At 34.4% G+C, this 12,632-nt stretch overlaps 1 protein-coding gene across 1 annotated transcript; it reads right to left on the reverse strand.

Annotated features, from left to right (window-relative positions):
* Positions 1-399: 399 nt before the first annotated feature.
* On the reverse strand, positions 400-3,667 carry CBG13885 (the record flags this gene model as incomplete). Its single annotated transcript, XM_045236323.1, has 4 exons — positions 400-479; positions 2,198-2,435; positions 3,418-3,519; positions 3,596-3,667. 4 exons carry the CDS (start codon positions 3,665-3,667, stop codon positions 400-402), a joined length of 492 nt encoding a protein of 163 aa, XP_045095308.1.
* Positions 3,668-12,632: the final 8,965 nt, after the last annotated feature.

The raw sequence follows: 12,632 nt of genomic DNA on the forward strand, positions 1-12,632 counted from the left end.
CACTCTACACCGTTCTTTATGTTCCTAGGAAGATGAACCAGGGGACTAGACCAAGATCGATAGAGGTAATGTCCTTCCCATGAGTCCTTGTGCTTCGTCTACAGTAACCCATACTATTCCCTCCCACCCACTTTCTCTCTCATACGAACCATCATCATTCTGCACTTCATATTCATATTGTCTTATTTCAAATTTCAAAAATCGTTTTATTATTTTTTTGCAAAAATTCGAGAAAATTACAACAAAACCCGTAAATAACATACACACACACAAGGAATTTTCGAGAACAAAAATTCTTCCTTTTTCTAGAGCACCTAGGGCAAGAGGTACAACAGTAGAACAGAGAGACTATATAAGGCTACAAAATTAGAAGAAGAAGAAGGATTCTGGACGTCTTCTCTAAACAGTGACTCCAGATGTCGATGTCGGAACGTGGTGATGCGTCATTTCCACGTCGATTTGCGCGGCGGCTGTGGATTCTGAATCCAGCGAAGACGTGGAGGTGGATGGCGAGGTTTCGGGAATCTGGAAAATTCAAAACTAGGTCATGTTTATACTCATTTTCAAGCTCTTAAAACGCTGATTCCAAATATACGATTTTCATAAAAATAAGGTCAAAATGGGCGGAGTTAGGTCCCAGGGTTCAAATTTCAAAATTTTCTCAACTAGGTCATGTTTATACTCATTTTGAAGCTCTTAAGATGCTGATTCCAAAAACTTTGATTTTATAAAAATTAGAAAAAATGGGCTGAGTTAGGTCCCAGACTTCAAAAGTTGGGAAAAAAAAATCAAAGATGGGTCTTGTTTATACTCATTTTGAAGCTCATAAAACGCTTATTTCAAAAATTCCAAGTTCATAAAAAAAGGTCAAGATGGGCGGAGTCTGGCCGTTTTCAAGACAAAAATACATTTTGGCTTCAAAATCAACTTGTAGGCTATTATTTACTCTCTCGATTTTTGCCACAAAACCAAAACCCCGTTTCCCTCAAGAAGTCAAACAAAAAAAAACCCGTGTAAACTGAAAACATAGTTCATTTGTAGTCCGTGTGGAGCACAATGAGCACATGTTTGCTCAGAAAGGATGACATAGGAAAGAGGGGTACAAGGTTCATTGGGTCCGCATAGATAGATGCTTCCAGAAAGAATTGGAGAGCAAGAAAACAAAAATTCCATGGGTGGTCCGATATTCATAAGAGTTCAAAAGGTCAAGGACCCTCTCACTTTGAGACAAATTATCTCGCCTCATGCCAAAGATATGATAAAGTGATCAACTGTCAAAATGTTTATCATAATATCAAAAATATTTTATCAGCTGACCACTTTTTGATATCTTTCAAAGAAGAGGAGATATATAAGCTCAAAGTTGAACAGTCAGCGCTCATCGGATGAGCTACACAATAGGCTGCCGACCTCTTAAGTTTGAGCCATTTTTTCTCGGTTCCTGTCGAAGATATGATAAAGGGGTCAAGTGATAAAATGTAACTGATTTCATGATAAACATTTTATCAGCTGACTACTTTTTGATATCTTCTACAAGAAGCTAGATAAATTGGGTCAAAGTGTACGGGATTTTTAGAGATATTTCAAATTTGAAATTCTCCAAACTCAGACTCGAAATTTTGAAATTAGAGCATCAGATTTATGCTTTGCGCATTTTCAGCTTCAAAAAGAGCCCAAACACAACTAGGATCCGCCAAATTTGAATTTTCGATATGACACGCGACGCACGACCGCGACGCAACAAAAAAATCAAAATGGGCGGAGCCTAGTCGTGTTTTGGCTCATTTCAAAGCTCACAATGAGCTGAACAAGATAATGATTACTGAAATTTGAAATTTTTAAAAATGATGAAAATAAATAAAAATCCAAATTTGTCAAACATTTTTTTTGCTTCGAGACTAATATTTTTGAAACTAGTCAGAATTCTGGTTTTTGATGATTTTTGTTGTTTTTTGCTAATCACTAGCTTTAAAATGAGCCCAAACACGACTAGGCTCCGCCCATTTTGAATTTTAAATATGACACGCGACGCACGACCGCGACGCAACATAAAAAAATTAAAATGGGCAGAGCCTAGGCGTGTTGGGGCTCATTTTAAAGCTCTTGACATTTCAAATAAAATAGAATTATTGAAAAGTTACACGGGTGATCCACTAACTTGTTATCTCATATCAAACATTTTTCAGTAGGCCAAAACTTTCAAAAAATCTCACCGTAATGACAGTTTGGTTAGCTCCAACTGCCTGTTGCTGATTCCCAGCCACCATAACCCTCACGGCCTCTTCATAGGACGGTGGTGCATCGAATTTCGGATCATAAGACGGTGATACTATGTACATTGGTGGATAACTTGAAGGACGGGCTGTTGTATCAGTTGGAGATGATAATGCCGATGTTGGCGAGAGACGAAGTACGGTTTGAGCTTGGCGTTGTTGCTGGAAGATTTGAATTTGGCGGGTTTCAAAGGCGCATAGTGTGGAAAACCGAGATTTTGTTTTTACAGGAATTTAGAATTTTAGAGTCTGAATTTTCAAATTTAAATCCTAGAGTGATATTCCGCGCGTTTTTAACTTTAAAATGAGCCCAAACACGACTAGGCTCCGCCCACTTTGAATTTTCATGTGACACGCGACGCACGACCGCGACGCGCCTGAAAAATCAAAGCGGGCACAGCCTGGTCGTGTTGATACTCATTTTAAAGCTCATGAAACACTGATTTCAAAAATCAATATTCAAAATCAATTCGATGCAAATGGGCGGAGTTAGGTCCTTAATTCTAAAAAAAACGTGAAACTTGGAAATTTGATTTTGAGGGATTTTGATATTTCAGACACCAAATTTGGAAATTTAGGCATCAGATTGATACTCCGCCCGTTTTTAGCTTTAAAATGAGCCCAAACGCGGCTAGGCTCCGCCCTCTTTGAATTTTCCATATGACACGCGACGCACGACCGCGACGCACCTAAAAAATCGAAATGGGCGGAGCCTGGGCGTGTTGGGGCTCATTTTGAAGCTCGTGATGAGCTGAGCAAGATTATAAGCACTGAAATTTAAAATTTTGAAAAATGAAGAAAATGAATCAAAATTTCAATTTTCCGAAAAAAAATTTTTTTTTTTGCTTCGAGACCCAAAATTTTGAAATTTGTCAGAGTTTTGATTTCAGATGTTTTGTGTTGTTTCCAGCTCATTATCCGCTTCAAAATGAGCCGAATCACGGCTAGGCTCCGCCCACTTTGAATTTTCCTATGGGACACGCGACGCACCGACCGCGTCGCGCCTGAAAAATCATAATGGGCGGAGCCTAGGCGTGTTGGGGCTCATTTCAAAGCTCTTAACTAGTTGTATTCAAAAATCTTACTTTTATAAAAATCCGATCAAAATGGGCGGAGCTAGAGCTCTATAAAGCCCCTTACTCACCTGTGTTCGCTGCCTAACACGTGCCGCCCGTCGGTTGTTGACCAACATACAAAACAGGGTGATAACAACTGATACAATTGCAATCGCGGCAATTATTAACACCTGGAAAAAAGTTTTTTTGAAAAGATTTTGAAGAAAAAATTTTCCTTAAACTTTCAGATTTTTTAAAAGAACCTACCGTCAATGCTCCATTTGGAATCCCGTTCCGAGATGAGGTCGTTGCATCTTCTGATTGATAATCGAGCGGCATTTCTGAAAACATGGAATTTCAGACAAAAAAAATTTTCAGAGCAAAAAAATAACCGTAAACACTCTAATAGAACACCACCCGGACCGTCCACTTTGAGCCTATATATCTCACTTCTCTTGAGAGATATCAAAAAATAATAAACAAATAAATTGTTTATCATAACATCAGCTACATTTTATCAATTGACCACTTTTTGATATCTCTCACTGAAAATGAGTTACATGGGCTCAAATGTAACGATGATTCGGGTGGCGTTCTATTAGAGTGTTTACGCTAATTTCAGCCAAAAATGAACAAAATTTCTAGACAGGAAATTTTCTAGACAATAATAATATATTTATTTGTTTGCTTATATAATTCTTATCACTATATCACTACAAAGGGGAGGGTGTTATTTCCGGAAATTTTGAAATTCTAGTTTTTCGAAAATTTTGAAATTGCACAACTAGCAGAATTGTCACGTACATGAGAGATATTATTTTATGACATTGAAAAAATTGTGGTCCCTAGTACATATGGTCATCATGTTACGTAGTTTTGGAAAGGGGTCCAATTTCAAAGAACTTTGATGGCACAAAAAATGTTTTTTTTGGTCCCGCCACGAAAAACCTACTGTAACTTCCTTAAACTTTCTTCGAATTAATTTTTAGGGTTGTAGTTGTATTTCTGAGTGTGAGAGCTTCAAAATGAGTATAAACATGCCTAAACTTGGTCATTTTTGGTTTTTGGCACATTTTTGGGTCCAAGCAATGCGGTAAAACTACCGTATCTCGGGTAGTTTTTGAGCAAACCGGAGGAAAGTTATATTTTTTTTATTTGTCTTGTTAAGAGCTTCAAAATAAGTATAAACATGAATAGGTTAGAGGAAATTTCAAAATTTCAGAAATTTTCGTGGTGGGACCCAAAATTCGAAAAATTTAAAATTTCTACAAACCTAGGCAAGAGTATATTTATTTTGAAGCTCTTAACTCGAAAAATGCAAAAATATAATTTTCATTTGAAAAATTCCAAAAGCCCAGAAGATACGGTATTTTGAACGATAGAATGTAAAAACTGAGCCACGCGGTAAAACTATCGTAACTCGGTTAGTTTTCGGACAAACTTTAAGAAAGTTATATTTTTCAAATCAATGAGTTCAGGGCTTCAAAATGAGTATAAATATGACCTACTATGAAAAACTCCAAGTATAAATATGATTGATTTCATTTTTAGAACATTTTTTTTTTGAAAATTTCAACAAAAACGATAATTTAAAAAATTTAGTACACCATAATTATATTCATTTTGAAGCTTAAAACAAGCTGAATGAGAATTTCAATGTCAAAATCACTAAAACATGAGTTAAAGCAAACTACAGTAACATTTTCAGACCAAAAACGTGCAGTTTCCAGAAAAAAGAAATTACCAAAAAAAAAGAAAAATTCTCCGTTCGCAACATTTTTTAAATAGTTTCTAATACGATTATGACTGTTTCCAGCACCAGTATTAAAATTGATAAAAATTGAATTCCCGAAAAAATAGGTCAAAGAATATACATTTTTCCAATTTTTAGAAAAAAAAAGTTTTTAATGAACACATTGCTGACTAACTTTTCTATATATTTATTTTTTTTAAAAAGATTATCACTAGACAATTAATTGATAAGAGAAGTAGAAGGAAAGGGAAGGAAGTGAGAAAATGATCAATTACTGTTATTTTTTGAGAAGAGGGCGAGAGGAAGAAGGAAGCTTATGGGTCATAGACAACTTAACTGAAATCTTTAAAACTACCGTATCCTTCTGCATTTTCAGTTTTAATTTTTTAAACTCATATATTTGAATTCAGCTCCTTTAGAGCTTCAAAATGATTATAAACATGACCTACTTTCGAAAATTTTTTTTTTTGGTCCCTGGGACCTAACTCCGCCAATTTTGATTGGATTTTAATGAAGTTTAGATTTTTGAATTCAGTTCTGTCAGAGCTTCAAAAAGAGTATAAACATGACTAGGTTTGTGAAACTTTTCAGATTTCCGTAATTTTCGTGATGGGACCCCAAAAATTTTGAAATTTCGAAACTTAGTCATGTTTATACTCAATTTGAAGCTGTAAATGTCACAAACTCAGAAATCTAACTTTGAATCGAAAAATCTCTAAAGTATTGGAGATACGGTAGTTAGAAGGTCGAACAGAGAAACAGGACATTACGGTAAAACTACCGTATCTGGGTTAGTTTTCGAGCAAACTAAGAGAAAATTATATTTTCGAATTTGCCAAATTAAGTGCTTCAAAATGAGTATAAACATGACTAGGTTTGTGAAACTTATCAGATTACTGTAGTTTTCGTGGTGGGACCAAAAATTTTGAAATTTCGAAACCTAGTCATGGTTATACTCATTTTGAAGCTCTTAACGTTAGAAGCTTAAAAATCTAGTGTTCGTTCGAAAAATCTCAAAAGTATTGGAGATATGATGGTAGTTTGATGATTGAACATGAAAACGGAGCAATGCGGTAAAACTACCGTAACTCGGTTAGTATTGGAGCAATTTCAAAAATTTTTGCATTTTTGAATTTTCCGTTTTTAGCGCTTTAAAATAAGTCAAAACATGGTTATACTTTTGAGAAAAAAATTTGGCGCCAAAACTCAAAGACTCAAATTCCGGAAACACTAGAGCCATTAAAGCTTACAGTAAGCTCTGTTTTAGAAAAGCTTGAAAAATGGGAAAAATGAAAAAAAAAGTAATGGCAAAACCAACAAAAAAGTAAAAAATAGAACTTTCCCTTTTTGAAGTGCAAAACAAATAACTGATATTTTTGATAAAATCGGAAAAGTAGAAGACATAATTTTTGGATTCGTTTAAATAGTTTTTTTTTTGAAGAAAAAATACATGATGTCAGATTTCAATAGAAAAGTTTCGAAAAGTTTTGAAATTTCCAAAAAAGTATAAAAATATATATATGAAATTCTGATAAGAAACAGATGAGTTAGGCGAAAATAGCAAATCAGCGAAAACAAAATTGTTTTGAAATTTTTTAAAGGTGGGGGGACATGAAAAAAATAATGTTCTCGAAATTCCGTTCAAAGATGCCCCTCGAGGAGTTGAACTTGTGAGGGCGATGATTGAGGGTGCGGAGCCGCTACCGACTGAGCCACGCGGGCAAAGAGAAAGCGCACGCCCGATTGCATACATAAAGGCGAGGACGACAGCTGTACGCAGAGTGACATTAAGCGTTGTACACCGTCACGGTAGAATGCATACTCTAGCTACAAAAAAACTACGAAAAATCTCCTGTCCCCCCACCTTTAAAATGCTAAAAATCTAGAAAGAAGTTTTATGAAAAACAATTCCTAATTGTAAGCCTCAGTAAAAATTTAGAAGTAGAAATAAAAAATCCACTGAGACATGGAAAAGTTGAAAAATTTTCAAAATGTTTGCACACAGACAAACACAAAAAACTAGTATTCATAGGCGGTACTAAAAGAGACAAGCTTTGCGGTATATTTTAGTACAGGGAGCTGCTATTTTAAAGTTGACAAACATTCGACGGCAAATTATTATTCCCCAAAAAAATTCCAAAAAAAAATTTTTTTCAAAATATTTTTTTTTTGCGTTTTATAATTAAAATAACTTGATTAATTATATTTTTTTGAATAAAAAAATAACATTGTTACTCGTTAAGCTACTCGGTATACATTACCCTCTAATATAAAGGCGGTTAGCACTCTAATCGAAACGCACCCCCCTAGTCTAGACATCTTCCAGAAGGCATATCTCGTTTCTTTGAATTTCTATCAAAAATGTGTCAACTACAAAAATGAAGCACTATTTTTGTTTAGTATATTTTTGAATTTTCAGATTAATCCAAAAAGTTTAAACCCCTTTTGTAGTGGGTCTAAGTTCACACTATAATAGAGCCTCCCTCTCAATCCCTTTACTTTGAACCCAAATATCTCGGTTACTGTAAGAGATATCAAAAAGTAACCAGCTAAAAAAATATTGCTGATATTGTGATAAACATTTTATCAATTTACTACTTTTTGGTATCTTTTACAGGAAGCGAGATAAATTGGCTCGAAATTAAAGGGCCAAAAAAATAGTGAGAGGGGGGGGGGACTCCCTTGAAATTCGACACCTCGGGGGTAACAAAAAATAATGAAATATTGAAAACTACGTATATATGTATGTATATATAATTGTAGACATGATACCCAAAAAAATAGACAAAAAATACATGTACAACAAAAATCTCAGGTTACTCACACACTTGTCAGAACCCAAAAAAATGAGCTGAGCCAGAGAAATAGATCTTTTTTGGCGATTTTCTTGGGACTTTGGAAAGTTCTAGAAGTGTTAACAATTTAGAAAAAATGAAAAAAAGGATTTTGTTTCTTGAAATTTCGACATCTTTTGGGACCTATAGGATGTTTTGTCATCTTCTGGGGCCTTTTTTGGGACTTTTAGGGCATTTTTGGACTTTTACCTTCGAGCCAATTTATCTCGGTTTGTGGGAAAGATATCAAGAAAAGGTTAATTGATGAAATGTAGCTGATAAAATGATAAACATTTTATCGATTGATCACTTTTTGATATCTTTCACAGTAAGCGATATATGAGCTCAAAGTTAAAAAGCCGGCAGTCGACCGTGTAGCACATAAGGCAAGCGCCAATTTTGAGCTAATTTATCTCGATTCCTGTGAAAGATATCAAAAAATGGTTAACTGATAAAATGTTACTAATGTCATGATAAAAATTTTATCAGCTGATTACTTTTTGATATCTGCTATAGTAACTTAAATAAATCGGCTCAACGTTAAGAGGTCGGCAGCTTGCTGTGTAGCTCATCCGGCAAGCCCCGACTTTTAACTTTGAGCCAATTCATCTCAATTCCTGTGAAAGGTATCAAAAAGTTGTCAATTTATAAAATGTAGCTGATAAAAATATGAACATTTTATTAGTTGATCACTTTTCGATATCTTCTACAGTAACCTAGATTAATTGGCTCAAATTTGACGGATCTGGGGGGCTGTTAGAGGTCATACGGTAGTCAAAATTGAACCTGTTTAAAATTAAGGTAAATGAACAAAATTTTATGGATTTTTTTTCTAAAAAGGATTACTGTAGAAGAAAACCCAATAAAGAAAATATCTCTTACCGTTCGTTGAATGGATGTTGTTGTGATGCCTCAAAAAAATATGGGAAAATGCGTCGAACTTTTTGCGAAAAAATGAAATTTTGGTTAGTTGAAAAAAGTTGGAAGTTTTCCCGACGGAGGTAGTATATACACAGAAAAGAGACAGGCGTTTTGTGATATAGTGTATGTTTGCTCATTTCTTCCCCTCTCCTGTGGTGCCGCCCGTCGTCTTCGATCCTGGAAAAGTAAACATGACCCGATGAGAGAGAGAGAGATGAGAAGTAAAATATAGAAACTTTTTTCGAGAGAAGAACTTTTGTGTGTTTGTCAGCATTCATTCAGTTTTTCGGTGGAAAAGGAACGGAGGAATGATAAGGGTGGAAGAGGAAGAAGGGAAAGTAAGGCCAGGAGAAGGGCAAAAATATTACAAGGCAACATCTAAAAGGTCAAGGTTAGAGGAAGAGAACTTGAGAGGAGGGGAAAATTAGGTCATGAAATCCAATGAGTCAGATGTCCCTATCAGCCAATTAAACAATTATTCAATCTTTGCAAGCATATTACTATGAGTAGATGGTTCTTGACAGTCATACTGTAAACACTAATAGAATTCCTCCTAAGCTGTTAACTTTGAACCCATTTATCTTAGTTCCTGTAAGAGATATCAAGAAGTGATAAACTGACAAAACGTTTATCATGTTATCAGCAATGTTTCATCTGCTGACAACTTTTTTTATATATTCCACAGGAACCGAGATAAATTGACTCAAAGTTAATAGGTCGGCAACGTATTGTGTAGCTCATCCGGCAAGCGCCGACGTCTCACTTATGAGCCAATTTATCACAGTTCCTGTGAAAGATATCAAAAAGTTGTCAACTGATAAAATGTAGCTGATAAAAGGAGAAACATTTTATTAGGTTACTACTTTTTTATATCTTCCATAGGAAATGTTTACGGGATTGTTTACGGGATTATTCTTCGACGGCTAGGAAGCTGATTAAAAAAGTGGCTCCAGTTCTAAAGCTCGCTCTTTGTTTTTTTTTTGAAGCAAGTAGCTCAAATGATGTATGGTTTCCATTTACAAAACCTGCCAAATCCAAAAATCAAAATTTCAGAAAAAGTCTATGAGCCCTGAGAGCTAGCCTAAGAACCTGTAATAGAAGGACTCTCTAGCTGCCAAGTTTCAGCTCATATGTATATCTCATTTCCTGTAAAATTTATCTAAAAGTGATCAACTGGCAAAATGTTTATTATAATATCGGCAACATTTTATCAGTTGACAACTTTTTGCTATCTACCTCAGGAATCGAGATAAATTGGCTCAAAGAATGCGAGATTAGCAAACTTGGCTAGTCCCGCCCCTTTTCCACACTTGAATGTCCTATCTACGTTATAAAATTGCGACCTGCGGTGTATGCAGACTCAGTGCAAAACACTCAATTTTTGTACTGAGTCTGCATACACCAAAGTCCCAGTTTTATAATTCTGACAATAGTTCGTTATTGACTGCCTGGAATCAAAAAAATTCCGCCAAAATACTCCCCTGGGAAGCCCCGCCCCTTTTTTCACATCTTCGGGTTACTGTAGGAGAGATCAAAAACAAGTCAACTAACAAAATGTTGCTGATAATAAGATAAATATTTTATCAGTTGATCACTTTTTGATAACTTTTATAGGAACCGAGATAAATCAGCTCAAAGTCAAGAGGCCGTGTTGTGGCAAGCGCCGACTTTTCAACTTTGATCCAAATTATCTCTATTCCTGTAAAAGGTATCAAAAAGTGGTCAACTGATAAAATGTAGCTGATATTATGATAAACATTTTGTCAGATTACCACTTTTTGATATCTTTTACAAAAAGCGAGATATAAGAGCTCAAAGTTAAGAGGCCGGCAGCCGACCGTGTTGCTCATGCGGTGAGCATCAACTCTTCAACTTTGAGTCCATTTATCTCGGTTCTCGTAAAAGGTATCAAAAAGTAGTCAACTAATAAAACGTTTACCATAATATCAGAAATATTTTATCAGTTTATCACTTTTTGATATCTCTTACAGGAACCAAGATATATGACCTCAAAGTTGAGGGTGCGAAAGGGGGAGGAGAGGCACTATATTAGAGTGTGCATTTTGATCCCCTACAAAAGGGCTTCAAATTTGTTCAAATTATCTGAAAAATTCAGAAAACACTAAACAAAAATAGAGCTTCATTTTTGTAATTGACATTTTTAGATAGAAATTCAAAGAACCAAGATATGCCACTTGGAAGATGTAGATTCCCTTCAATCAATTAAGGTCAATGTCATGAAAACTGGTTTTTTCTAACTTTTTCAATTAATTCCTCTATCCCTTTCTTTCTCTAAACCTCTCAATCTCTTGTTTCTCCCTTCAAAATCTCCAAATTACCTTTTAGAATTCATTCATTTACTCTCCCTTAATGACATCCAACTGTTTTTTCGATGTCTCCCATATCCTTTTTTGATTTTCTTTGAAATTTTATGATTTTCTAGTATTTTTAAAAATTAATTTTCTTAAAAAATTCTTAAAATGTAAGTTTTTTAAATAATTCTAATAATTTTTTTAAAATTAAAAATTGAAAATTTCCAGACTGCATAACGCAAATTACCGTAGCTGAAGCTGCTAAAATGGGAGAACGGTGAGCCAATTTTTGGAAGTTTTTTGAGTTTTTGAATTTTTTGTATTCCTTGAAATTTTTTGAAAAATTGATTTTAAAAAAAAATTTAGTTTTTAATTTTTCAGACTACTTAGATTATAATCTGGATGAGCACCATCGAGTCGATTTAGAATCGGACAACTACATTTTTAATTATTTTTTAAAATTTTTATTTATATTAAATTGCAATACATTTATTTTTTAATAAAACGGTTTTTTTTGGGTTTATCAGATTTTTCGAAACACTTTGATACCAAAAAATGCTGAAAAATGCGAAATTTGGGTCCCTAGGAATCTGAAAATGTCAAAATTTCGATTTTTTCAATTTTTGTCTTTTTTAGTAGAAGTATTGTTTTGACAACTTTAAAAGCAAAAAATTCTAGTTTTTCAGATTTTTTGGAACATTTTCTTGTCAAAAAATACTCAAAAATCGAAATTTTGAGATATTTCAAAAATGCAGATTTTTCAGAATTCTCGAAATCGAATTTTTCTTCAATCATAATTCTGGAAATTTTCGGAATTTGAGTTTTTAGCACTAAATTTCGAAATAAGCGAAAAAAAACGCTTTAAAATGAGCCTAAACACGACTATATTCCTTTAAAATGGGTCCCACCACGAAAACTACAGTAATCAAAAAAAAAAAATTTCGGAACCTGTTGGGGCTCAATTTGAAGCTCTAAACGAGTTCGAAAAGGAAATGAAGGTCAACATTGTAAATTTTAAAAAATAGGGAAAAATTTCGAAAATGCGAAAAAACTTTTTTTTCCGAAAGTTTTTTTTTCAATTTTTTTGTTTCAATACCCAAATTTTTTGATTTCTAGTATTTTTTTATCGATTTTAGCTCATTATGAGCTTCAAAACGAGCTCCATATCGTCTAGGCTCCGAACACTTTAATTTTTCCCGACGCGTCGCGGGCGTGCGTCGCGTGTCTAATTGAAATTTCAAAGTGGGCGGAGCCTAGGCAATATGGGGCTCATTTTGAAGCACTGAGCGAGCTGAAAAAGGATTTATAAATTTAAGTGGAAAATTCTGAAAAAAAAACGCAGAATATGGCAAAATTTGTAGAAAATCATTTTTTCGAAATTATTTTTTCTATTTTTTGCTTCAAACACACACATTTCGATTTCTATGGTTTTTTTTTCGTTTGAGCTTATCATCAGCTTCAAAACAAGCACCATATTGCCTAGA

The sequence above is a fragment of the Caenorhabditis briggsae genome (genome assembly GCF_000004555.2).
Source record: "Caenorhabditis briggsae complete genome, chrIV, whole genome shotgun sequence".
Classification (NCBI taxonomy): Eukaryota; Metazoa; Nematoda; class Chromadorea; order Rhabditida; family Rhabditidae; genus Caenorhabditis; species Caenorhabditis briggsae.